Below are 27,186 nucleotides of genomic sequence, written 5' to 3'. Positions count from 1 at the left end.
GAGCAAAGAGCCCCTGGAGGCAGGACTGGGGTCATTGCCCAAGCCACTGCAGGGCCATCTCTCCTAAAATACCAGATTGCCAATGCACTTGGAGCTGCAGAGGATGCAGGGCAGTGCTGGGCAGCTCTGTAAACCCCTGCAGTTCCAGGATCTGGATGCTCGGGGGGCTGTGTGCTGTGGATGCTGCAATGAGCAGCTCTGGTTTCAGCCTTTCCCTCTGAAGCGATGTGCTCAGCAAGCAGAGCCTGGACACGGGCAGTGACTGGGAGGAACGCAGGAGTTCAGCAAAGCTGACTGGGGACGCTTTCCTTTGGCTGGGTGACACTTTCCCAGCCCAGACACGTTGCAGCCCTCAGTGGTGACGTGAGCCTGGAAGGAGGGGGTCCTGGATGCTGTCCTGGTGTGCAGTGACCTCAGCCCAGCCCTGCCATTCCCAGGGGTTTGACCTTCCCCCTCTCTGTGCTGGGGCTGCTGCCTTGGCTGTCAGAGCAGCCCAGTTTGGCAGTGACCTCACTGAGGCCTGGATCAGAACGAGATGCAGCAGAAATCCAGAAATCCAGGCCAGACTCAGCAGTTTCTCCATGGTGGGAGCTGCTGCAAAACACACAGAGCAGGAGCAGTGCCCCAGCGTTTGGGCACCAGCCCAGGCTGAGGGCAGCAGCTCTGGAAGGAGCCAGGGCATCCAGCCTGTCCCACAGGGAGATGGGTGGGCCGTGTCCTGAGGGTGCGTGACTGTTTGGGCTGGATATCTGAGCTCCTTCGGGGGCTGGAGGGGTGCCTGGCAGAGCCACAAGGCACCAGGAGGGAGGTGGCTTCAGTCTGGAAGTGGAATAGAGCCATGACATTTTCCAAAGGAGATGTGTTTTACATCTAGGGCTTTGTGAGAGGGAAAGGAAAGCAGCCTGAATTCTTGTCCCTGCTGACTTTCTCCAGAGGAGTTGTTTGTTGGTGTGTTTGGCAGGGCTCGTTCCTGTCCCAGAAAAGCTCCCAGCACTGGGATGGCTGTCTGCCCCTGGGTGTTGTGCAACCTCCCTTCTGTTGCTGCATCCGAGGGACAGGGCCAACACAAACAGGGATCATCCCAGCTGAAGCCATGTGTTTGTCCAAAGCCACTTCTCAGCTAAGATATTACAGCCTTCTCGCAGATACTGACCCTGCTGTGATCTTTGGCAGGGGTCAATTCCGTGGTTCTGACCTGACCTCAGGAGATTTCACTGCTGGTAGAGCAGGGGTGATATTTCCAGGGCTTGTGGTCAGAGGTTTAAGTTGGATAATGGTGCCTTTCTGGGGGGGATGCAGTTGGTTGTGCTGCAGCTCTGGGTGACCCTGCAGCTCTGGGTGACCCTGCTGGGGGTTCCATCTCTGTGTTGGCAGTTCTTTGTGTTCTGCCACGGGCTGCTGCAGCTCTCCCAGCTCCTGGTCTCGGGCTACCTGAAGAGCTCCATCTCCACCATCGAGCGCCGCTACGGCCTCTCCAGCCAGACCTCGGGGCTGCTGGCCTCCTTCAACGAGGTGAGCGTGTCCCCAGCCGTGTCCCCGTGCCCCTGGGCGCTGTCCCCGTGCTGCCCTGCCCGGGGACACAGCGCTGCTCTGTCCCTGCAGGTTGGGAACACGCTGCTGATCGTCTTTGTCAGCTACCTGGGCAGCCGCGTGCACCGGCCGCGCCTCATCGGCTGCGGGGCCCTGCTGGTGTCCCTGGCCGGCTTCCTCATGGCCCTGCCACACTTCCTCACGGGGCCCTACGAGTACGACCGCTCCGTGGCCAGTGAGTGCTCAGGAACCTGCTCAGGAACCTGCCCTGGGCCCTGGGACACCAGGAGCAAATAGCAGAGTGACAGGATGGTTCGCGTGGAAAACACCGTAAAGATCATCTCGTTCCGCCCCTGCCATGGCAGGGACACCTTCCACCAGCCCAGGGGTCCGGGGGCAGCCACAGCTTCCCTGGCAGGCACCCTCACAGGGAGCAATTCCTTCCCAACATCCCACCTATCCCTGCCCCCTGGCAGTGGGAGCTGTTGTGAAATGCCCTTCCCACCAGGCACTAAGAGCTGCAAGCTGTTGGCTTGTCCTCAGGAAATGTTATTTTTCTGAGAATGAAATCATCCCAGCCCTGAGAGGCAACAGCTACTGGTGGAAAGCAGAGCCAGGGGGATGTGGGAACCATGGGAAAGGGCAGGAAAACAATCAAAATGCAGGCTGTCCCTCGGATTCCCCTTGTTTGCTGCATGTCCAGCCTCACCTGCCTTCCCTGGTCTAGCTGGGCTGTCCTTGAGGTTTTAGACCCCACTGGAATATCAGCCTCCCTTGAGAAAGGGTTTAAATCACTCATGTAGGGAACAGGACAGCGTAGGTTTGGGATTTTCTCCCTAAGGAAAATGAAGGGATGGAAACAGAAAGAAAGGAGAAAACAAGTAACTCGCTACCTCCCCAGTTCCTGCCATGAAGTTCCAGCAAACCTTCTAGAAACCTCCACTGAACAGCTTTTGTTTGGCTCACCAGAGGGAGAGCAGCTGGTTCAGGCAACTGCAGACACCAAAGGAAGGCTGAATAGGTGAACCATTGCTGGCTGCAAGCAGGGGCCAGCTGCAACCCCAGCTTGGAAACACTGAGTTGGTGTTTCAGCAGTGCTGCTGCAGGTGGGCTAGAGTCCAAGCGCTTGGAGTTCCCCAGGATCTGGGGCATAACCATGGAAATCCTGCTGCCAGCACCCCCTTGCCTGGGGTTCTGAGGAAGATGAGGGTGCTAGAATCAGCCCTTTCCTCTTCTGAGAAAAACGAGCTCTCATTTCCTGGGTAGCCGCTCACAAACTCTGCAGGTTTGCTCAGTTACCTGTATTGGGCGGTCTGTCAAAGGTTCTGGGAGTGACCTTTGATGGAGGAAAAGCCTTGAAGGCTTTCCTGGCTCATGATCCTGTCTCTGTAAACACCAGTGCAGTGATCTTTGCACTTCCTTGTGTTTTCTTTCACCTGCCATCTAAGACCAGGATAAGGATAAGACAAGGACCGAGATAAGGACATGGAGCTGCTGGAGCAGATCCAGAGCTGGGGGTGTTCTCCTGGGAAAGGCTGCAGGGAGAGCTCAGAGCCTTCCAGTGCCTAAATGAAGAAGTCCTTCCTGCAGACCCAGCTCCTCAGAGCTGTCCCCTTGTCACCTCAGGCACCTTCAGCAACACCACGGACCTGTGCCAGCCCGGGGCCCCGGGCGCTGGGGCCAACCTGAGCGACGCCAGCTGCCCTCCCCACGGCTCCAGGGAGAACCACGAGGTGCTGCTGGTGATGTTCGTGGCCCAGGCCCTGCTGGGCATCGGCGGCGTGCCCATCCAGCCCTTCGGCATCTCCTACATCGACGACTTCGCCAGCCACAGGAACTCCCCCCTCTACCTGGGTGAGGCTGTTCTCGGGCTGGGATAATGGGCATTAATGAGAGCAGGGTTCATTACAGCCCTTCTGCTCTGCCCACGGCCAGGAAGGATTCTGCAGGAAGGGTTTATGCGCTTCGGGCTTGGGCAGGCAGCAGGAGAGCTGGGAAACGCCATTTGGGGCTGAAGCTGGGGGTTTTGGCCTGAGGATGGCAAAAACTCCATATCCTCCTCCAAAGAGGTTTCAGGAAGGACCAGAGGGACAGTCTGATCTCTGTGTTCACAAGTGGCAGCTGTAGGTTTAAGGGGCAGCAGTGGGGACCCTGTTTAGCTGCCAGCAAAGCCAAAAAAACTAAACCAAACCAAACAAACCAAAGAAAGCAGTATTAACCACCTGGGAGAGGGGAGGGTACCCTTCAGCAGAGGGGCTGTTGGAGAACAGCTTGGGCACAGGCCCACAGGGATGTCCCGGCATGGTGGGATGGACAAGGTGGTCCTTGCAGCTCCTTCCAGTTTTCCCAGCCGCTACCTGTGACAGCCTTGAACTGAATGGAGCAGCAAAGGTAGATCAAAAGCAGGTCATTACTGCTGAAAAAAGGAAGCACAGCATCAAGTTTTGTTCTGGTAGATGATCCAAACCCCTCACATGTAAGGTAGGAGTTGAATGTTACATGTGTGGATTTCTTTTATCAGCAATTCACAGAGAAGAGTTCACGCATAACTTTTATCTCCTTCACCTTGTAAAAGTTGGTGTTCCCTGGATTACTGATGCCAAGGGGCACCTCCTGTTCCTGGGAGTACTGCAGTCCTTCTGGGAGGCTGAGTGTCAGGAGAGGTCTGAGCCAAAGGGAATTCCACGTGGGAAAGGAAGGTGGGGAGCATGGGGCTGTTACTCCTGGAGATGGGAAAGCTGCCAGGGAAATGGGCTGTGCTGGAGGCAGGTGCAGCAGAGCCTGGTCCCACCCTGAGGCCCCTGTGTCCCCCAGGTCCCTTTCCCAGGCTGAGCCCTCCCTGCTCTCGTGCCCCACAGGAATCCTGTTCTCCCTGACGGTCGTGGGGCCGGGGGTGGCCTTCATGCTGGGCTCTGCCATGCTCAGGTTCTACGTGGACATCGACAAAGTAACATCAGGTGAGGCACCACAAGTGCTGGCACAGCTTCTGGAGCAGGGGTGTTCCAGCCTCCTGGGGGTTCTCTGTGTCAATGGGGCAGAGTGGGCATCCAGCACATCCCTGTGCCTGCTGTCTCCATCCAAAGGGGCTCTTTGGACGCCCTGGGGGCGGCAATGAAATGGGGCAGAGACCATGAAATGTGATTTAGTGGTGGGATGAGCAGGACAAATGCTGCCCAGGCCCCAGGACTGATGGTCCCAGGCTGGGAGCCACCACCTCGGGGCTGGTTGGTGCTGGGGGTGGCAGGGGCCAGCCTTTGGTGCACTGGGTCCCTGCTTTGTGCCAGCACGGTCTGATGCCCCTCTCCTCTCCTCTTGCAGCTGAGGTGCAGCTCACCAACAAGGACCCGCGCTGGGTGGGGGCCTGGTGGCTCGGCTTCCTGGTGGCCGCCAGCCTGGTGGCCCTGTGCGCCCTGCCATACTTCTTCTTCCCACGGGAAATGCCTAAAGAGGTAGGAGAGGTTCTGCACACACACATACACCTCGGTAGGGCTGAAATGTCTGCCTCAGGAACCAGAACCGCTGAGAGTCCTGTGCCTTGGCGAGGATGCAGTCCCAGACTCTCATGTTTACCAGAGGTTTGCCAGGGGAGGTGAAGGGCACCGGCTTTGTCCACCCTGGCAGCTTTTGTCCAGGAGAAATCACTACCTTTGGAGGGGGAATCGAAATTCCATCAGTGGGCTCCTGGCAGATGAGGACAGCTCTTCTACAGCAGAGCTGGGGAGCAGGGCAGGGAGTATCTGAGCAGTCCAGAGCTGCTCCCCAGGGCGTGACACAGCTCAGGAGCATCCCAAGCGTCCCGGCTGTGCGTGGCAGCGCCTCGGGAGCAGCAGAGCAGAACGAGCTGTGCTGGCAGAGGAGCTGTTTCTGAGGGCTGGGATGTGGCTGGAGCTGCTGGGACACGCTCAGGAGGTGAAGCTGTGCTCCTCTTGGCCGTGCTGGAGGTGGTGTCGGTGCCCTCCACGTGTGCTGCACCTCGGGACAGCGTCGAAACCTCCCTGTCTGAACAAGTCTGCGCAGAGCAATCCTTCATTTCTTCTGACGCTGCCTGAGTCTCCACAGGAATCAGTGCAGACTGGGGGTTCCCTGACCTGTTCTGCCAGCTCAGCTTGGGGGTGTAGTGATTTATTGCTGCTGACCTGAGCTGTGAGGTGATGGGGTGCCCTGTGCATGGCAGGAGGGGGTGACCCCAAATGCAGCATGCCTGATTGCTCCTCCTGCAGCCTGGGCTGCTCTCAAGCCTTGGGAAAGGTTTGGGCCAGCAGGCTCGAGGCTCATCTTAGGGAAAAGTTCTTCATTAGGGCTGATGGGAATATTAATTTCATAAACGCCTCTCGAGAGCAGATAATGCACTTCCAGCTAGCACAGCTGCACTTCCTGGCAAGTGCTGCACTCTGGAAGGGTTTAAGGGGGAGCAGGCTATTGATTTTAAAAGGAGCAGGAAGATCTCACCCTGCTCTGCTGGCTGGGATCTGTAGGGAGCATCCCACATGGCTGAGCACCCACGTGTCCCTCTGCAGTATGCGAGTTTCTTGAATTCTTGGATTTCCCCCATTTTTGCATCTCCCTCAGAAAGCTCTTGGAATCTGCTGACAGCTAAAAATAATAGCAGGAAAAGTGAGTAAATAGCCAAATTCTGCCCTCCTTGCAGAAGGGGAGGCACTGGGGCAGCCACACCTGTCCCATGGGGGTATCAGCACTAGCGAGGAGCCCTGCCTACAAATTTCAAATAAAAAGCTCTGCAGAAAGTTTGCCACGTGCTGTTCTGGGTAACACATGTGAGCTGCAGGAGCTCACACTCCAAGCTGTGCTGGAAGTGGGTGTTCTCCTGTGTGTGTGTGCTGTCCTGCCCACAGCACATCCCTTCAGGCACAGCCTGGCAAAGCTCAGCTCTGAGGAGCTCCTGCAGCCCCAGCTGGGATCCCACTGGTGCCCACCCTCCCCAGTGGGCACTGCAGCAAACACTGGGTGTCACTGAGCCCTCTCTGCCTCTGGGGACTGAGCTGCCTCCTCCCACCAGCCAAGACACATCCACGTGTTTTATTCCACGCTGCAGCTTCACCTTTTCCTGATGAATTCTTCCTTTGAAGTCCCTGGAATGGCTGGTGTTAACATTAATGATAGTGTGGAGCTGCTCTTTTGATCTTTTTCTCCTAAATTAGTCGCTCCAAACCCAGAACATTTTTATTTCTCTGCTTTGCTGCTTGTCTGTGGGTTTCTAGCACCAAAGTATCCTGAGTGATCCTCTTGAGGGCTGACCATGGCAAAGCCATGATGTTGTCATGATCTCAGGAAGGGGATGAGAGGATGAGGCTCTTATACTGGACAAACTGGTTTCAGTCAACAGCAGCTTTTTCCCCAGTAATTCCAGTTTAATCCTGCCTCCATGGGCCCAGACCATTCCTTGGAGTTGTGTCCTGTTCCTGTGAGGAACTCCCAGCACGCTCCAGTTGCTGTGTGGCCGCAGTTTAGCTCATGCTTTGCCATCTGCTGGTGTTGCTGCATCCCAAGGCAGGCAGCAGTGTTGTCACAAGATTCCAAAATTCCTGGCACACGGGCTCTGCCTATCCTGCAGCTCTGAGGGTGACACAAAAAGGGACTGAAAGGGGCAAAGCTGCTCTCAGAGACAAAACAGACACTTCCAGGGCACGGTCTGAGGAACAAAGAGGGCCAAGTGGCAGGACAGGCTGCAGGAATCCTGCTCTCCACAGCTGGACTTTCCCCAGGGAGCTCTAAAGGCAGGCACAAACAGCAGCTAAAAATAATCCTCCCTTGTGGTGGGAGCAAGGTGCCCCTCAGCTGGTTATTTTAGCACTCCTGGAAATAGGGTCCCTGGAGGGACCCACACCTGCTGGAAGAGGCATAATGAGGTGTTTGTAGGGAGCCTGACCTTGTCAAAAGGAAAATAACTCTTTCCCAAGCAGTGAGGCTTTACACTTTGTTTGTCTAATATGAAAATAACTTCTCTGACCTTACTTTTCAGCGAGCTGGGAGTGCCAGGTTCTGTTCACAGACAGAGGGAAACTCTGCAGAAACCTCAAAATAAACAAAGAGAACCTCTCTGTCACAGAGCAGGTCATTTATCCCTGTTTCCAGGGGTGCATTTGGATCAAGCCAGCCTGCTGGCACCTCTGGCTGCCCTTCTCACAGGTGCAGAGCAGGTGGGGAGAGCAGGAGCTGCCAGGGAAAGCTGCTTTCATTTTCCTCTCCTACAGAGCCCTGCTCAGCCATGCCCGGGTTTATTCCAGTCTGTGCAGGGAGGTGGGGGATTTCCCCAGGCCAGGCTCAGGCTGGGGATGCTGTTCCTGATGCAGACTGTGAGGCAGCTTCATTCTCCTTCCCCAGAAGCCTGTCTGCCTCCTCCAGCCCCCCGAGGGTGGCAGTGATGCCAGTGGACTCATGGAATCATGGCATGGTTGGGTTACAGGGACACCTCCCACTGTCCCTGGGTGCCCCAAGCCCCAGTGTCCAACCTGGACATTTCAGGGGTCCAGGGGCAGATAAAAATGCAGATAAAATCTGATTGCAGAACCGTCAGATGTAATGAGTGGCAGCAAGGAGCTGAGTCCTTTAAGGATTCATCCAGGAAGATCCAAGTGTGGGGGCATTTTGCAAGCTGAGTTTGTTTCTCCTTGGCAAGATGCTGGGGCAGGGCTGAGCAGCCAGTTCGTGTTACTGCGCCTTCCAGCTCCAGCCTGACAAATTTCTGCTGTGACAATGCCAAAATCCCCCGTGGCAGAGGCACAGCATCCTCCTCAGGGCTTGGGCATCTCTGATGGTGCAGCAGCACCATTCCAGCATCATCCACAGCAAGCAGGCAGGATTCCTGCTTTTCCTTCTGCCCCTGCTTTCCTTCAGCCCATAGGAATGTGTTTCCTGATCCTTTCAGACAGCGAAACACCCTGCCAGGGCCAAGGCAGCACAGGGAGAGGAGCTGCCTCCCTCTGTGAGGGCTTTGCTCCGTGTGCACGCAGCTGAGGCACGGAAACGTGCCCTGCAAGGGTCACACACAGGGACATCCCAGCCTGGGGGACTGGGGGGAGCTGGCTTTTGTCTGGACGTGCAGACTGTTGACTCTCACAAGTACAAACAGCTGGAAGCTGAGGAAGGAGCAGCTTGAATGTATTTTTGGAAAACGCTGCAGTTTCAGAGCAGAGAAGAGCCCCTGTGAGGCAGTTGAAAAGTGAAAGGGGTTTTATCTTTGCATTTGAAAAATGTATGAATGCCTGAGCTGCAGCAATTCAAAACAGGAAAGGAGTTCATTGCCTCTGCCCTCAAAGAGGGCAGGTGGCAGCCCCAGCACAGACACTGTGACCTCGCTGCTGTTTAATGAGCACTCTCATCTCAGAGCAGAGGTTTCAGCCCAAGAGCTGCCGATTCCTCCTGTCCATTACAGCTCTCTAATTGCTGCTCAATGAACTCATTTGCCCAGCTCGGATCAGGGCTGCTGAGCTGATGGGGTGGCAGAGCTGTAAACACTCTGTGGCTTCCCCTGAAACCTCTCTGCCCTGAGCCCTGCCAGGCACAGCAGCACAGCTCCTGTCAGTGCCGGTGTCCCAGCGGCTGCAGTGACATCCCAGCCTGCTCCTGGGGCTCCCCTGCAGCTCCTTTGGGGTCTGAACACACCCAGCAGTGCCCCTTTGGCATTAGAACACACCCAGCAGTGCCCCTTTGGGATCAGAACACACCCAGCAGTGCCCCTTTGGGGTCAGAACACACCCAGCAGTGCCCCTTTGGGGTCAGAACACACCCAGCAGTGCCCCTTTGGGGTCAGAACACACCCAGCAGTGCCCCTTTGGCATCAGAACACACCCAGCAGTGCCCCTTTGGCTTTCTGTGCCCTGGTGTGGGCAGGGAGCACAGCTGGACACCACAGGGATGGCCATGCTGGGCTGCTGTGTGTCAGGTCTGGGAGAGAAGGGCCAGGGCAGGGGAAGCTGTGGCATGGCGTGTGCAGTGACAGCCTCTGGTGTGTCCCCAGGTGGTAAGAGGGGAGGACAGAGGCAGCAAGAAGAAGGAGGACATGCTGAGCCAGCTCAGGCCGAGGTCCCAGCACACGGAGAGCCTCTCCCTGATGGAGTTCATCAGACGTAAGTGAGCCAGCCCCCTGCACAGACAGCAGCTCCCACTGGGCCACGCCAGGGCTGCAGTGCTGCCAGGGAGCAGGGATGCTCCCCTGGGCTCAGCCCAGCCCCTGGATCAGCGCCTTAGGCTCAGGGCTGGGTTTAAGCCCTCTGCTCCCTGCCCACCCTGCCCTGCTGCACCTCCTGCCAGCCAAAGCACCTGGCCTTGGTCACTCCGAGTGTCACATTCCTTCCCTGGCAGCGCCCCAGGCCAAGCTGGACGGGGCTTGGAGCAACCCGGCACAGTGAAAGGTGTCCCTGCCATGGCAGGGTTGGGATGGGATAGGCTTTAAGGTCCCTTCCAACCCAAATCCTTCTGTGACTCTGTGATCTATGGCTCATGTGGGCAGTGGGAATCAGAGGCCAAAGTCTCACCAGAGCCCAAATGCAGGCAGGAAGGAGGGGTGCTGGCTGTGGGGCTGGAGCAGAGCTGTGGGAAGGGACAGAGCCCTTCAGTCAGAGGGGTCTGGGGACTGCTCAGGCCATGGAATCAGGAATCGGTCCCACAGCAGCACTGGCAACTTCTCCTCCCCAAAAATCCTCATCAGACTCCCTCCTGCAAGGCTGGAGATGCTGTCCAAGGCAGGCTGACCCTGTCCCGCTGAGGGTGGCCAGCACTGCCTGGGGCCAGGGTCTGGGCACTTAAAACCCATAAGGAGATCTGAACCCAGTGCAGTTAAATTGTTTGGAAATGAGTGGGCTCTTTATGCTGGAGGGGATCAGCTGGGCTTCAGTCTGTGGAGGCATCTGATAGTGCTTGGGAAGTTTGGGTTTTTTAAATACTCTGCACTTTGGCAGCCACTGAAGAACAGTGACCCTCTGAAGACACTCCGTGTCAGCTTCCTCCATATTTCCCAACTATTATCCCATCAATTTATGGCAAATTCTCCGTGTTCTGAAGGTCAGTGCAGGGCAGGCTCAGCCAGGCAGGCGTGGGCAGACTTTCCTCCTGCTTGCTGTCAGCCTAATGCTCAATTAGAAGAGGCACTCGGGGGTTCCTTCCCTCCCTGACCCTGTGGCACTGTCATTTAGAAACCTGTGTGCTGGGAGAGGCTGCGTGGGAGCAGATTGATGGTGCTCAGATGGGATTTTCACACCAACCCTCTACTCTGTGCCTCCCAAACACGAATCAAAATGAGCTCCCTGCTCCGGCTGCAGCTTTGGTGCGGGGCTGGAATCAGCGTTGCTGTGTCAGGGCTTCTCAGGATTTATCCCCCAAAGCCCAGCTCTGAAATAAATGAAGTGTCTGGTTTATGTCAGGAGAGCAGCCTTGCTGAAATCACCGGGATCTCTCATACAAAACTCTTTTTAGAGCCAGGAATGGGGTGGCAGGTAGTGTGTGATGGGGACCTGGGACAATCTGGGTGAAGCCCAAAGACTTCAGGGCTGGCTCATCTGCAAGTCACTGGAAAGACAATTTCCTTCCCATTTCACCACTCCCCTGCTGGTTTTGTTTCCTCTCTCCGTTTCTCTTTTAACTATTATTTTCTGCATTATAATATATTAAAGCAGCCTTTGGAGATGAGATTCTCCAGCCTGAATCTCCTTGGAAGTGCCCCAGGCCAGGCTGGACGAGGCTGGGAGCACACTGGGGCAGTGGAAGGTGTCCCTGCCATGGCAGGGGTGGCACTGGATTGGCTTTAAGGTCCCTCCCAACCCAAACCATTCCATCACTGTGGAGAAGGAAACCCTTTTGCCGTGTCTTCTGTTGCTTTGGGGATACCCAGAGAGCAAAATCACCCCTGTGGTAATTCCTGCCACGTCCTGCAAGCAGAGCAAGGGTGGGCTGGAACTCATCCATCCCACAAGGAGCTCCTGGGAGCCCCTGAGCCTCCCTGGGCAGGCTGTGAGGGGCAGCTGCAGAGCCCTGGAGGCTCTGTCGGGGCAGGGAGGGCTTTGCCAGCCCAGCAGCAGCACCAGGACGGGGCTGTGTGCAGGGTGAGGGTCAGACCAGGCTCTGGGGACGTTCCAAGCACTGGGGATGTTCCAAGCCCATCATGGAGCTCTCTCTGGACTCAGAGCTGGGCACTGATTTGGCCCTGGCACAGACACTCTGTGTGGCACCAGCTTACACCCTGCTCCTCACACTCACAAACTCCTCCCAAATTCCTCCTGCTGCAGCATCAGGTCTTCCTGCAGTAATGGAAAATGTAGGATTTAGCTTGCCTGAAGTCATTTCCATTGCTAATTTCCAGGCTTCTGTTGGAAACACCTGGGAGGATGTGCAGATTCTGCTGCACATACTGGGAATTAGCCCATTGAAGGTGATCTTCAAAGCAATTGGAGCGCTGCACTCGTGACTCGTTTGTTTCCCTTATGGTCCCCAAAGGCAGTTTCAAGGATGGTTTTTGTTTATTATTTTAAAGTTTCCACTTGTTTTCCCTGTCTGCCCAGCTGCTTCTCCGGAGCTGTGAGGAGGATCCAATTAGGGATTGCAGAGGGTGGAAATCTTGCTTGCTCCCACCATGAAGTGGAGACCTCAGCTTTTCACCTCTGATTTGGGGTGACAGAAGGCTTAATTACAAAGATCAGAGACCTCCAGGGAAAAGGAGTTTTTGGTGAAAGATCCTCCACAAAAGGCTGGATTGGCTCTCAGGAGATTTTTCAGCCAGCAAGCTGAGGTTTCCCATCTGCAGCATAGCTAAGGAATTCGGGGAATACTCTTCAAAAATCAGTATTTGTAGTGGTACTTGAGAGCAAAACCATCTCCCCCCGTGGGTTGACAGTGGTGTAATGCAGCTCCTTCCCTCCCTGCTGCCTGCCAGCCTGCAGAGGGTCAGCATTCCAGGGTCCTTGTCCATGCTGGTATGCCTGGGCCCCTCCAAGGACTTGCTTTTGTAGCTCCCTATGATTTTTGGCTGCTTGCCTGACCTGAGGGCAGAGTGCTGAGCTGGAAGGGGAGCTGGGGACGTGGGGGACCCCACTGCACCCTCAGAGAGTCCTTTTGCTCTTCACAGAAGATTTAGGACAGCCAAAACCCGTCCCCATCTGGGGCCAGCTCCCAGACAAACCCCAGGGAGATGTCCCCAGCACCGCTTTGCTGGAGCAGATAGAAAGATTGTCCCTCTTGTTTGTCAGTGCTGAGAATTAGCACCATTAATTGATGGCAGTCCTCTGCATTAATCCTCGCTGCTAATTCCTTATCTCTGCTCCAGCATATTGGCTGCCCTGGCCCTCATCTGGGACACTCATCAGCAGTTTGTTTGGAAGTTGCCCTTTGCTGCCAGCCCGAGCAGGGGGAGGCACAGGGGGAGCAGCAGCAGAGCAGAGAGGGGCTCTGGGCTGTGCAGGGAGGGGACATCGCTCCAGCAGGGACAGTGGCAGCTCCTGAGCAGGGGGAGGCACAGGGGGAGGCACAGGGGGAGCAGCAGCAGAGCAGAGAGGGGCTCTGGGCTGTGCAGGGAGGGGACATCGCTCCAGCAGGGACAGTGGCAGCTCCTGAGCAGGGAAAGGCACAGGGGGAGGCACAGGGGGAGCAGCAGCAGAGCAGAGAGGGGCTCTGGGCTGTGCAGGGAGGGGACATCGCTCCAGCAGGGACAGTGGCAGCTCCTGAGCAGGGGGAGGCACAGGGGGAGGCACAGGGGGAGCAGCAGCAGAGCAGAGAGGGGCTCTGGGCTGTGCAGGGAGGGGACATCGCTCCAGCAGGGACAGTGGCAGCTCCCAGCTGGCAGCACGGGGCACTCCCTGTGCTCAGCAGGCTGCACACCTCTCCTGCTCAAGGGTTCAGCCCTGGGGCAGTTTGCTGGAGTGTTCCTTGGCTCTTATCAAAAATTGCACTTTTCGCTTTTCATTTGCTCATTGAAACTGAAAGGACACTGAAATTGCCACCGCAGCAAACAAATAAATTAACTTGTAATGACTACCCATTACTTTTGTGTTTGTTTTAGCAGCAGCCCTGCCAGAAAGCTGCAGGGAGAGGGGTGGAACGAGATGAGCTTTGCAGTGCCCTCCAACCCCAACTCTCCTGTGGCTCCCTGATCAGAATTTTGCTCCCTGTCCTTTCAGGTTTCCCCGTGGTGCTGCTGAGGAACCTGAGGCACCCCGTGTACCTGCTGGTGGTGCTGGCTCAGGTCAACCTCTCTGCCATGGTGGCTGGCTTGGCAACCTTCATGGGCAAGTTCCTGGAGAGGCAGTTCTCCCTCACAGCCTCCCTGGCCAACATGATCATTGGTAAGTGCTGCTGAGCTCTGGATTCCTTAAAAACCATATAGAAATTGGGAAGAGTTCCTCTGGAGTAAAGCCTCCCTCTCAGAGAGTTCAGTCATCCTGCCACAGAAGTGTTTAAAACACGTTTTTGAGCAAACAGCACCTCAGGGAAAGAGGCCTCTGAGGTCTGGGACTGATAAATCAGAACAAAATGAGCAGAACAGGCTGGCAGAGCCAGGGCTGAATGCAGCAGGAAGGTTAAATGCTGAAGCAGTGCTGTCCTGCCCTGAGGTGCCAGCTGAGCTGTTCCCAGCCTTGATTTACCCTCTGCATTCAAGTCAGCACCGTGTTCCATGGATGAATTTATCTGGCCTTTGTTCCCACCGCTGAGTCTCGCTTGGCCTTTTCCTTTCAGATCAAAAAGCTTTCTGTAGCTGGAAATTCCTTCCTTGCGTGGGCATTGAGGGGCTGAAAGCAACCTCCCTGTGCATTCTCAGCTGAATTAAACACTTTGCGTGTCTCTAGCTGAACTTTGGTCTCCCCCCAAAAAATGGGGGGTTTTATGGAAATGGGATTTTATGGAAATGGGGGTTTACAAGGGTGACCACAGAAATGGGCACAATCCTACCCTGCACAGAAATTAAACACCCTGCTCAGGCTGATTTGGTGCTTCTTCCTGTCCACACTGAAAAATCACATTTTGCTGGGTGAGGCACAGCTTTCCACTGCTCCTGACAGCTTCCACCCATGGATCCACAAGGCAGCCAGCTTGCTGTGGGATCCTTTTGAAAAGCAGCTTTTTTGTAGCATTACTGCACCAATCCCTACAAAAACCTTGGTCCCTTCTGAACCACCTGTGCTGAAAAATAGCAACCCAACAGCAAATCCTCTGGGCCTTTGCTGTGAGAAGGGACAGGCACAGAGCAGAGATGGAGAACAAGGTACAGTGACAGGACTAAGGGGTTGGGTTTAGATTGGATGTTAGGAGGGAATTGTTCCCTGTGACTGCCCCTGCATCCCTGGAAGTGCCCAAGAACAGGTTGGATGGGCTTGGAGCAGCCTGGAAGGTGGAAGGGGATGGGACAGGGTGGTGCTGGAGGTTCCCTGACTGCATGCCTGCCTTTCCCCAGGCGCTGTGAACATCCCCGGGGCCATGGTGGGGATCGTGGTGGGCGGTGCCATCCTGAAGCGGTTCCAGATGTCCCTGAGGCAGTGCAGTGCCCTGTGTGTGCTCGGCATGCTGCTCTGCCTGCTCACCGCCTTTCCCCTGCTCTTCCTGGGCTGCCCCACGCAGAAGGTGGCCGGTGTCACCCACTGGGACAGGTACCTCAGCTCCTGGGCTGGGCACGGGGCATCCAGGGTGGGCACACCCCAGCCACACTCCCTGGGGGTGGGAGCCAGGCAGAATCCCCAGAAATGGGTTTGTTCCCTCAGGAGAGGCAGCCAGCGGAGGTAAACTAAAATCTGAGTTTGCTGTGTCCTCAGGTTTAGGGCAGAAAATGTACAGCTCATCTTTGTGACTTATCCACACATGGTGGAGTCATTTCAGCTTTATCTCCTATGGGTTAAAACCTTTTTAACAGCGGGGTTTTAGGAGCAGGGTTACAAGAGTTCCACCAGTGAGATTTCCTACTGAGGAGCAAGCGTGCAACCCGAAGTAAACACGGTTTTGGCACAAACAGCACAAGTTTTCATCTTGGAAAGCGTGATGGATGAATAATTCAGGCAGGGGCCAGCCCTGGGATCACACCGTGTAAGCTGCGACAGCTAAATGTGGGCAGGAGCTCCTTGTGTGCCCTGGAGGCTGGATCCAGGTCTCTGAATTCCCTGTTCAGCATCCTGTGGTCCCTGCCCTCAGGGAGAACCTCGCTCTCTCCTACAGTGTGGTGTTGTAAGAACCCCAAAGGCCAGGTTTGGGACCAAGAATGAGGGCAGTGGGTGGTGGGGATGCTTTGCCAGGCAGAGCAGAGGTTTGGGGTGACGGTGGGATTCCCATGGGGAAGGGCTCCTTGTGCAATCGGGCGGGTTTTGCCGACCCCAGCGCACACACTGTTGGTTTTCTCTGCGAGATGCACGTGGGTGATGCCCCGTGCCTGCATTAACCCTTTCCTGGCCCCAGCTCTGGCTCTGGCCACCACGCCATGGCGTGCAACGCGCGGTGCCACTGCCCCGAGCGCGGCTTCAACCCCGTGTGCGGCCCCGACGGCGTGGAGTACGCGTCCCCCTGCTCTGCTGGCTGCAGCGGCCTGGCCCTGCGCCCCGACGGCTCCGTGCTGGTGAGTCACAGCTGGCCACAGCTGGCCCTGCCGGCCCACCGCGCTGCCCCGAGTGTCTGCGGGACAGGGGAGCGCAGTGCGGGGTCACCGTGCAGCGCTTTGCTCTCTCCTGCCTTCCCCTGCTGGGGCTCGTTCCGCTGCTCCCCTGCTTCTGCGGACCGTGCAGCTCGGCAGACCCACCTGAGGAAACGTCTGCCACTCAAAGCCCGAGCTGCAGGGCGTTAGCAGCCCGTGTAGGATGAGTGGCTTTCCCTGCGCTCGTGGCACAGGCTGTGATGGCAGCAGGGAGCTGCCTGGGCGGTTTGCAGCAGCGTTTTGTTAATTAGCGGCGCTTCATTTTGATAACACTTGTGCTTTCTGCCAGACTCAGTCCCAAATGTGCTTTCCTGCACCCCCACGCCTGCCTCTTGTACAGCAGACCCTTTCCAACTGCTTTTCTCCTCCTCAACCATGCCTCTCTCTTCCAGCCCTTGCTTTCTTAGAAATTTTACACTTTTCTTACCATTTTCAGCAGTACAGGGACCTGTGGCACTCATTGCCTGCTGCCTTCCCTGTCCCAGGGTTTCCAGGAACCCTCCCAGCTTACAGAAAACCCTGCAATTGTGTGCCCAGCTTTGCTGCAGCCCTCCCAGAGGGCACCATGTAAGCTTGGATGTAGGAACAAGGTTTTGGGAGACCCCGAGCTGCCCCTGCCTCTGGGATCACTCTTATGCAAACTGCCACCCCCTAACAACCAAAAGATTGTACTCATTTTATTTAAAGGTCTCTTTAAAACAAAAAAAACAACACAGAGGTTTCTTGTTTGAAACAGATAAAAAAGAGATAATGTGACTAAGAAATAGAGAAATGGAGAATTTCCTCATCCACCACCCCAAGGCATCTTTTCTTTGCTATAAGGCTGTGCTAGTTATTTATGAGCCTCTCTCAAAGGTGAGGTTACACATGTTTGATTAAACACTCCCTGAGCTGTGGCTGCAGCTCTGCCTGGGATGCAGGGGGTCACAGCAGGACAGGGCCTGGCACAGGTGGCACAGCCAGGAATTCCCTCCCAAAATCCCATCCATCCCTGCCCTCTGCAAAGCCATTCCCTGTGTCCTGTCCCTCATCCCCAGTCCCTCTCCAGCTCTGCTGGAGCCCTGGACGTGTCTCTGAGCTCTCCCCGAAGCAGTGAGTGCTAATTGCTGCTAATTATTCCCAGACAAACCTTACCTGCTCTCCTTGGCTCTGTCAGCTGGCAGCGTTCCCTTCCACCTCTGGAAGCAGCCTGTGGATGTGGTGTGTCTCCTCTTTGCAGAACTACACGGGCTGCAGCTGCGTCGGGGCAGCGGGCGCTGCCAGGCCAGGCCCCTGTGGCACCGGCTGCTCCCACCTCTTCGTGCCCTTCGTGGTGCTCTCCTGCCTGGCTGGCATCCTGGCCAGCACCTCCCACACGCCCTCCTTCATGCTCATCCTCAGGTGGGCACGGCTTGGGCACCTCCTGGGCAGGCACAGAGGGCGTCCAGAGCGGGTCTGTGCGCAGGGGGAAGGATTTCACCAGCTGCGGGACTGGGGGTTAAACCAGCCCTGGACAGGGGCTAAACCAGCCCTGGATGGGAGTTACACCAGCCCTGGGTGGGAGTTACACCAGCCCTTAGATTGCAGGTGGCAGCAGGATGGAGCCAGCCAAGATGGGCGCCCAGGCTGGTGGGGCTGGTGCCCAGCATGAGGCAGAGGGGAAAGCCATGGGGGAATCTCTGTCTTAGTCTGTCAGTGATACTTCCAAGCTCTTCTGGGCCAGGCAGGATTTTCAGGCCAGGAAAAGGCCATGGTGTTCAGCCCTAATGAATGAACCCTCATCAGCTTTGGTGATGTGAATGGGAACTCCCTGGGATCCTCGGAGGCTGGGTTGAAGGATGAGCGTGTGGGCGAGGGAAGCATCCATCCTGGAGGGATTGCCAGAGGGCATTTTGTTCCATTTTATTTTTCAGGAGCATCCAGCCTGAAGACAAATCATTTGCTGTCGGCATACAGTTCATGCTGCTGAGAGTTTTAGGTAAATTGAAATGTGTTAAAATACCTTCCTGGAAAATAATGGCAGCTCTTGGAGAGGGCTTTCCCAGGGCAGGAAAGGATGCTGCCCTGCAGGGTCTGGGGGCACATGGGGGGCTGAGACAAGGCAGCTCCAAGGGCTCCATCCCCGGTCCCTGGGGCCGTGGTTTGGGGTGGCTGTAGCCCCTGGGGCCATATTTTTGGGGGCATTTGTGGCCTCTGGGACCTGTTTTTGGGGTGGCTGTGACCCCCGTGGCTGTAGTTCAGCCTGTGGCCCCTGGTGCCTATTTTCAGGGTGGTTTTAGCCCCTGGGGCTTGTTTTTGAGGTGGCTATAGCCCCTGAGGCCTGTTTTTGGGGTGGCTATAGCCCCTGAGGCCTGTTTTTGGGGTGGCTATAGCCCCTGAGGCCTGTTTTTGGGGTGGCGGTAGTACCTGAGGCTGTGGCTCGGCCTGTGGCCCCTGAGGGCTGTTTCCGGGTGCCTGTGGGCCCTGAGAGCTGTTTCTGGGGTGACTGTGGCCCCTGAGGGCAGTTTCCGGGCGGCTGTGGCCCCTCAGGGCTGTTTCCGGGTGCCTGTGGCCCCTGAGGGCTGTTTCTGGGGTGACTGTGGCCCCTGAGGGCGGTTTCCGGGTGACTGTGGCCCCTGAGGGCTGTTTCTGGGGTGCCTGTGGCCCCTGAGGACTGTTTCTGGGGTGCCTGTGGCCCCTGAGGGCTGTTTCCGGGCGGCTGTGGCCCCTGAGGGCTGTTTCCGGGTGCCTGTGGCCCCTGAGGGCTATTTCCGGGTGGCTGTGGGCCCTGAGGGCTGTTTCCGGGTGACTGTAGCCCCTGAGGGCTGTTTCCGGGTGCCTGTCACCCCTGAGGGCTGTTTCCAGGTGCCTGTGGCCCCTGAGGGTTGTTTCTGGGGTGTCTGTGGCCCCTGAGGGCGGTTTCTGGGGTGTCTGTGGCCCCTGAGGGCGGTTTCTGCGGTGACTGTGGCCCCTGAGGGCTGTTTCCGGGTGCCTGTGGCCCCTGAGGGCTGTTTCTGGGGTGTCTGTGGCCCCTGAGGGCTGTTTCCGGGTGCCTGTGGCCCCTGAGGGCTGTTTCTGGGGTGTCTGTGGCCCCTGAGGGCTGTTTCTGGGGTGTCTGTGGCCCCTGAGGGCTGTTTTTGCGGTGACTGTGGCCCCTGAGGGCTGTTTCCGGGGTGTCTGTGGCCCCTGAGGGCTGTTTCCAGGGTGCCTGTGGGCCCCTGGTCCAGGGTTCGGGCTGTGGCCTCTGGGGCCATGGCTAGGGCTGTTGCCCCCAGTGCCATGGTTTTGAGGTGTCTGTGGCCCCAGTACCTGTTTTGAGGTGTCTGTGGCCCCGGTACCTGTTTTGGGGTGTGTGAGGGCAGGGGAGGCCAGTCTGACGCTGTGCTGTTGCAGCATGGATGCCGGGCCCGGTGCTGTACGGCAGCGCCATCGACACCACCTGCGTGCTGTGGGAGAGGCGCTGCGAGCGCAGGGCAGCCTGCAGATACTACGACAATACCCTCTTCAGGCACAGGTAGGGACACAGGGACAGCGGGATAAACCCTGTGCCACGCACCGGGAGCACCCAGGGACGCTCCCCTGCCCCTCACCACGGAGGGTGACTCCAGGACAGCTCCCTGCTCTGGGGCAGAGCCCGTGCCTGGAACAGCCTCCCCAGAGTGCCAGGGTGCTGCTTGGAGCTCTCAGGAGCATCCCCACTGCCCTGACCCGTCGTGTCTGTGCCCACAGGTACCTGGGGCTGCAGTTCTTCTTCGAGGTGGGCGCCTTCCTGTGCTTCGTGGCCGTGTATGTGATCCTCAGGAAGCAGGAGAGGGAAGCCAGCCAGGCAGAGGAGACGAAGGCAGACCCAGAGAAGGAGAAACTGGCGGGAAAGTCCACAAAGAGCCCAGAATCCAAAGTGTGACGGCGAAATGTGGATTGCGGTCCGTGCTGGTGAGGTGAATCAGCCCACGGCCAAGCTGTGCTTGGAGTGATGGACCCAGGGCTGCTTCCTGCTGTCCTGGATGGGATGGACTCTGCCTGCACTGCATGGATCCATCCACACATTGTTCTCCTCCTCAGGAGTGCAGCTTGCTCCTTCACATGGATTAGTCTTCACTCTTTAGCCCATGGACCCTGCAGCCTCCTGGGTTTGTGTCCCACAAAGCAGTTTCTCCTGTTGAGTGTCTCAGTGGTGCCAGCACTGAGCAGAAGCCATAAACATGAAGGGTTTTGTGGAGTAGGTTTTTTAAAATAAATCATTTTTAATAAATGGTTTTGTACTGAATCTGCAGACCTCTGTGACTGATGTTTATAATTCTTACTTTCTGTGTTATCAGCATTCATTTTCTGATGGTCAGTGCTTGAAGCATGTGGGAGTTCAGGTGCATTCCTGGTTTTGCAGTTGGAGAAGGGTTTTTCCCAGGGTTGCAGGATCAGAGGATGAGGTTGGAGCCCTCTCCAGACTGGGTAGAGCTTGTGGCTAAACCATCTGAGCCCAGCAGTAGCCAGCCCTGGGCTCCCTGAAGGGGGCTCTGTCTGTAATTATGGGGTGGAAGTCCAGCCTGGCCCTATTTTGGTTCAGCTGCCTGTTTCCTGCATTCTTCCCGTCCTGGGGTTCCTTCCCACCCAGGAGTGAATTGTGTTACCCAGCCACAGCCACTGGGGAGCTTTGTCATCTTTGGCTCCAGGATGGAATTTAGTAGAGAAAACAAAACTTGTAAGTTCAACCCAAATATGCAGAAAAGAAATACACAGAGGGGAACATTCACTCCCTGCTGCCACCCTGGCAGATATCCCCTGGGAAGGGAGCAGGCCTGTGGTGAAGTGACTGAATTTAGCTGTTTCCCCAAACTGTTTGCCCAGCCATTCTGAGGGACCCAGTTACCTCAGTGCAGACTGGGAGGGTGACTGGAATTTTTTAGGGGTTTGGGTTGGGGTTTTTTTCCTATTTTTGTGCAGTGCCTTGTGTTCACTGAGCTGAGAGTTTACAGCCCTGTTCAAGAAGCGATGTCTGGTTTCAGAGAAGGTTCTGGAAGGCAGAGGAGTGCATGGACATTGCAGGGGTGTAGGTGCAGCCACCCAGGGAAGGACAAGTAGCATTTGCTGACCTTTAGAAAGCCAAACCAGGAGAGTTTTGCTCTATCCTCTTTTCCAAAGCCCTGCCAGGCAGCACCTGTGGCTGAGGCAGCAGGATGAGGCTCTTAGGGCAGGAGCAGGGAGGAGATGGGGTGTTGCAGCCCCTTGCAGCCCAGGAATCTGTGGCATCCCTGGAGAAGAAGGTTCTTTCCTGGCTGAGCACAAGCCCTGGCTCCCAGGCGCTGTCCTGCCGTGCTCAGATGATCCCAAGCACTCCAAGGTACTTTCCACACCACAACAAACAAACAGCAGCACAGTTTGCTCCGATGGCGTGGGAAGTGGGGAGCTGCAGCCTGCTTTGCCAGGAATCTGCCACGGATTCCATTCTTTGCTGTGGAAGTGTGCAAGCCCAGGCTGGATGAGGCTTGGGGAGCCTGGGGTAGTGGGAGGTGTCCTTGCCCAGGGCAGGGATGAGCTTTAAGGCCTTTCCAACCCAAACCATTCCATGTTCTCTCCCCCATCCCACTGGAGCCCCTCAGGGCTGTGAAGCCTTTCTGAGAGCCCCTGAAGCCACTAAAGCAGTGGTTCCATTTACAGAAAGAAGGGGGAAAGGGGACAACTGAACCCTGTCCCAAAACAAACAGGGAGCACAATTGCCTGTGGTGCTGCTGCAGGTGGCAGGCAGGCTGCACATCCCTCTGTGCCTGGCTGGGATCCCGATGGATGCCCAGGGACCTGCAGGATGGCCTGGCCAGCTCACTGCCAGCCCCTTCTCACTGCTGGGCTCAGGGCTGCACACTCATTTTCCACATGGAAAACTCCCATCACACCACAGAAGGGTCTGGCACAGCCCGAATTCCTCCTTCCCTCACTACCCCTCCAGCAGAGGAGAGATGCCTGGGGATAACCATCCAAGGCACCTGCAAGCTGTGTCTTAGCTCTGGGCTTGTTACTCTGGTAATTTCCATCCATTTGGGCTGGAGTTTCTAAAAAGAGAAATAAAGCCCCATTTCCCCATCCCCTCCCCTGTGCTCTTCAAGAACACGGTTGAAAGGGACTGGCTTGCCAGGGAGGATGAAAGAGAGGCAGTTTGGAAAGGCTGCTCCCACAAAAAGCCCAGGGAATATGAAAGGCTGGCAGCAGCGAGGGAGCAGCAGGAGCAGCGTTTGATGCAGAGCAAGGGGCAGGCAGGTAGGAGGGCTGCAGAGAAAGGAAGCAAAGGAAGGGGCAGAGGCAGCAAAATCCACCCTGTGCTGTTTGCCAGGCTCTCCCCAGAGGAGATGTCCCCTGCAGACGGCCTGAAGCAGCATTTGCAGAGCTCTGAAGGGTACAGCTTGGGCACCAGCCAAGAATTGCACTGGGGGGGTTAACAGGAGCTAATCCAGCTGGGCCAGGACTCATGGACTTCCTGGAACTGGAGCACTGGATGTTTTCATGCAGCACTTTGTGGTACCAGGGTCACAGACCTGGAGGCAGAACGGTGCCTTGAGGGCTGGCAAGAATTGCACAGGGTCAAGGGGAGGAATTAGAGCTGGAGGGAAGGACCCAAAGCACTTAGAGAGCCAAGAGCTGCTTCAGAGCCAGGCACAACTCCCATTCCTCTGGAAAAAGAGCAAACTGAAGCTTTTAAATCACCCTCGGTGTGTTCAGCTCAGCCAGATCTCCCCCTGGAGTGTTCCTGGCCACTGCTGAAGCCAGACCCAGAGGTTTGGTTTCTCATGCTTTGCTGCTGGTTTTCCAGGGGATAGGGACGGTCCCAGGTGGATTCTGTGGCTGTTTGCAGGGGGCCAGCAAAACATGAATCAAAACCCACTGGATGTTTCTCCTAAAACTCACTGGAGCTGCCTCTGGCATCCTGAAATCCGCCCCTGAGGAGACACAGTTTGCAGCCACAAGACAGAGAATTGCTGTGGCTGGGACTGAGGCAGAGCTGGGGGTGCAATCCAGCCCCCAGGCTGGGGAAGCGGAAGGGAAACAACCCGTAGATGTTACTCTGAATTCAGGAAAACCTGGGAAGTTCCCAGAGGAGCACTGGAAAGACGAGCCAAGGAATCACTGAAACGCCACCAATTGAAACCACAATTCCCAGAAACTGGAGGTTTCCAGGCATCTCAGAAGGGGAAAACAGAGCAGTCAGGCAGATCCAGACCCAGCCCAGCGCTGGTCCCTGGAAAGATGCTGAAGAGGAGACTCATCCACGGGCAGCCACTGGGATGGGGGTGTCATGGGCGTTCTCACACAGATCTCACAGCAAACATCTCATTTCTCCCTCAGGCAGGCACCTGTCCCACCTGGGCAAGCTTCCTTCCTGACTGAAGGAGGGGTTTTGACCCTGTCCCACCTTGTTCCCATAAACCAATTACCAGCCAGATGGAATTATGCAGAGGGGAGAAAAAGAGGAGAAAAAACCAGGCTTAATTGGAAAGCTTCAGCCCCAGGAGCTGCAGGTAGTTTGCTGCCTGCCCAAAAGGATTTATCCACAAGAATCTCACCAGGGTCTGTCCTGTCTCTGGGACTAATCAATATTTTAATTAATTACTTGGACAATGAGAGAAGCAGGAGCTAATAAAATTTCTGCTTACAGACGTGAGTGCTTTGGACTGGAATCCAAATCCTTCAGAGCAGATTGGAGAAATGGTGTGAAATGGATAATACTGGGATTTACAGGAGCAAAACAGTGGGGCAGGGGAAGGAGGGCTGGGGTGCAAAGTTTGCCCTGGGAGAAAGGGGAACGTGCCAGCAGCTCCTAATGGAGCAGAAGAGTTTTTGGTTCATATTGTCCCTTTAAATTAAATCGGCATTCACCACAGTTCTCTGGCTGTCCTGTGAGGGGAAGATATGACCCCTTACACTTGGAGGCATAAAATTATCTCCCCATGTTGCTGAATTGAGTAAGTTTCCTGCTTACTGCCAAGAGCATCTCCTCCAGCTGTGCCCTCTCGAAGGTCCAGGCAAACAGAGCAGAGTAAATCAGGAATTATCTCCTGTGCTTAGAGACAGCTTGAGTAATGATTGCTCCTGAAATATGGAATTCATCTCTGGGGCTTAATGGACTTGCAGTGGAGCTGCAGGAGCTGGCTGCTGAGGGCTCTGAAGTGTTTGTGGCCAGGGAAGAGCATCCTTCATCCTGCAGAGGTGATGAGGGCTGGAGCTGCTCCCCAGCCACATCTGGTGCTTCCAGGGGGCTGAAGGACAGAAGTGCTTCCGCACAGCACTGATAAAGGATTCTAATCCCTCTCCCCTCATTTTTCAAGTGAGAATGGCATTTGCTGAAGAAAGCAGAACCTGAGGTGGTTCCAAGCTGCGCACACTGGTGCAACCTTCTGAGCAAACTCAGGAAAAAGTAACTTCCCCTGGATAAAGTTGCTGTTGGATTATTCTTGCTCTCACACCTGCTGTGAAAAAAGGCTTCCCTTTCCACCCTCCCCATGTCCTGTTTGTCCCAGTGCCATGACCTAATCACACACTGGGCACTGAATATGTCCCAGTTGCACTGAATGTGTCCATTCCAAATGAAGTTTGGCTCTCTGTGCTCATCTTTCTTTTCTCCCCACAGTTTCTGGTTTCCGGGGACTGCAGGAGTGCTCTGGAGCACCAATAATGAGATATCCCAAAAGCTGTGGTCTGGGAGTTGGGAATTGCCTGTGTGTGAGAGCAGTGCAGGAACAGTGAATCCAGGAGGATGGGGATGGCATGCTGAGAAACGGAGACACTGTTGGTGGAGATCAAACTGGGAACACTGGAATTCAGCTGGACTAAAGGAAGCGTCCCTTTCCTATCCCAAGGGTCTCACACTGGCTCTTGCTGCATTGCTGTCCTACACGTGGAGCGGCAGGGGCACAGCAGGGTGACACCTCCAGCTGTCCCAGGGCTGTCCCAGGCCTGGCCTGAGGCTGTTCAGGCACACAAGGCTTTCTCTGGGCCCTGCTGGTGTGACAGCAAGGCCAAAGGAAGTGGCAGCTCTGCAGTTTCCAGGAAACTGGGGGTTTAAAATAAAAGGGCTGTGGTTAACAGCTGGAATGTCCATCCCTGAAGCCCCAGCTGTGAAGTTTCCTGCATTCCTCATTCCTCAGGGGAGCCACTGCAGAAGATGCTGTGGGAACAGAGCATGCAGGAGGCAGCAGTGCCTAAAAAGGGGCTGGGTGTCTGTGCAGGGAACAGCATCCCAAAGGGGCTGGGCAGCTCCACCACCCCTCTGCCAGCCCTGGCCGTGCCCCCCGGTGCTGCTGGCACCACCCACCCCTTTCCTGAGGCCAGCAGACATTCCAGCTGCATGGAGCAAAGCAGAGATCAAATAAAGCCCCTGCTGGTGCTGGTCCCGGTCCTGGGAGGTGCTGGAAGCTTTCACACACACCTCGAATCTCCTGTGGCCCCCACAAACCTGCAGCTTTAATTTTAGAGGCAGCTCTTCAGCCAGAGGGCACCGCTCATGCTCTGGGTTTGGTTAAATAATGGGAAAGGAGGCAGAAATTGGGCAGCAGAGATGTGAATTAATAATGAATAGGGCAGGAGAAATAATTAAACACAAGCAAACAGAGAGGGAGTGTGAAGAGGGAGCACCCACCACCTCCAGCACCCCCAAACACCAGGAACAGCCAAGGGCTGCTGGAACAGGCCCTGCAGATAGGAACAGGGCATGGGCGTGGCTGTCTGCACAGAAGATAAAAATACACCGGGTTGGTGGGCTGGCAGAGAGATAATCCCCATCACGGGGCAATCCATGGGTGAGAACAGGGCTGCACCCGTGCTGGAGGGCAGGGTCAGCTGGGGTATGGGGAGGGAATCCTTCCCTGGAGGGTGGGCAGGCCCTGGCACAGGGTGCCCAGAGAAGCTGTGGCTGCCCCTGCATCCCTGGCAGTGCCCCAGGCCTTGGCAGGGTGGGACAGGGTGATGTTTAAGGTCCCTTCCAGCCCACGAACCCCAGAATCTGTGATTCTGTTCTATGATTCCCATAGAATCACAGCACCACAGGGTCACAACACCACAGGGTGACAGGATCACAGGATCCCACCTCTCTGGACAACCTGCTCCAGTGTTCCCCACCCTCATCACAGAAACTCTGCCCTGTTCCTAGTGGGAATCCCCCCTCCTTTAGTTCAAAGCCACCGCCCCTTGTCCTGTCACTCCTACAAACGCTGTCCCCCCTTCCCTTGGTGGCTGAGTGCAGGATGAGAGCCCCTCACCAGGGCCCTGCTCCTGTCCCCAGGCTGTCCCAGGAGGTTCCCCTGCTCCCTGCAGGCCCTTGGACCTGTGTCCCATGCTGCCGACCCCAGCAGGCTCCAGCAGAGGAGCCCTGCAGGCGGTGTGGCTGTCACAGCCAGGGTGGATGGGGCGAGCTCCACTGATCCTCTGCAGGGCATCAACCAAGCCAAGGAGAAATGGGAACCTTCAGGGGGTGCCAGCCAACCGCAGGAGGGTGGGAAATGGCACCAGTGTCACCAAGGAGCTCAGGGGGCACAGACTGGGTGGAGACGGGGACCCTCCTTCTCTCTGGACCTCCACCAGGAGCACGCCAGCTTTGGGGAAAGCTGCTGGATGAGCCTGAGAAGGACTTTTTGACCGTGCCTCCTCCTTGCTCTTCAGGCAGGCTCCTGGGGGCTTTGTCACACAGCCCTCAGCAAGTGGCCTCTGTGCCATTCCTGTGGTTTAGTGCAGAGAGAGCTCTGGGGCTTTTAATTGTGAGATTAATAAATGATAATTCCACTTCCACGCTTCTCCTCCACAAAGGGAAGAAGCAAGGTGTAGGATTCCTACTTTCCGGGGGGGAAAATTTTCAAAAAAAGTTAAAAAGAGAAGAAGAAATGAGACGGTTCTGTTGTGGCTCCCCCGGGAATCAGCTCCTTCCCAGTGACACAGAAACATCCCAGCCAGGATGTGGGGCTGCTGCTCCTGGGGCCAGCTGCCATCCAGCTCCCCGCACTTGGTTCCCCTCAGACTCCTCCAGACACAGCAATAACAAGTGAGCTCCAAGTCCCGGAGCCAGGAATAAACCATGACACGGGTGACACTTGTAATTGAGAGCT

At 56.1% G+C, this 27,186-nt stretch overlaps 1 protein-coding gene across 3 annotated transcripts in view; it reads left to right on the top strand.

The window, feature by feature from the left end:
- SLCO2B1 (solute carrier organic anion transporter family member 2B1) overlaps window positions 1-20,372 on the top strand; it is a 29,241-nt gene extending 8,869 nt beyond the window's left edge. For 2 of the 3 annotated variants that reach the window (XM_059466676.1, XM_059466677.1), the window contains exons 3-15: window positions 1,375-1,512; window positions 1,603-1,765; window positions 3,157-3,384; window positions 4,389-4,487; window positions 4,849-4,979; window positions 9,509-9,617; window positions 13,656-13,820; window positions 14,927-15,119; window positions 15,916-16,072; window positions 17,367-17,527; window positions 18,040-18,104; window positions 19,499-19,619; window positions 19,835-20,372. In XM_059466676.1, coding sequence (XP_059322659.1) covers window positions 1,375-1,512; window positions 1,603-1,765; window positions 3,157-3,384; window positions 4,389-4,487; window positions 4,849-4,979; window positions 9,509-9,617; window positions 13,656-13,820; window positions 14,927-15,119; window positions 15,916-16,072; window positions 17,367-17,527; window positions 18,040-18,104; window positions 19,499-19,619; window positions 19,835-20,009 — 1,905 coding nt within the window. In that variant the 3' untranslated portion in view covers window positions 20,010-20,372. Of the gene's footprint in view, window positions 1-1,374; window positions 1,513-1,602; window positions 1,766-3,156; window positions 3,385-3,409; window positions 4,012-4,105; window positions 4,488-4,848; window positions 4,980-9,508; window positions 9,618-13,655; window positions 13,821-14,926; window positions 15,120-15,915; window positions 16,073-17,366; window positions 17,528-18,039; window positions 18,105-19,498; window positions 19,620-19,834 lie in introns of those variants that run through there. The other variant, XM_059466678.1, reaches the window with a different exon arrangement.
- Window positions 20,373-27,186: the final 6,814 nt, after the last annotated feature.

Source organism: Ammospiza nelsoni, chromosome 2, assembly GCF_027579445.1.
Source record: "Ammospiza nelsoni isolate bAmmNel1 chromosome 2, bAmmNel1.pri, whole genome shotgun sequence".
Classification (NCBI taxonomy): domain Eukaryota; kingdom Metazoa; phylum Chordata; class Aves; order Passeriformes; family Passerellidae; genus Ammospiza; species Ammospiza nelsoni.
This window is presented reverse-complemented; position numbering and strand designations above follow the sequence as displayed.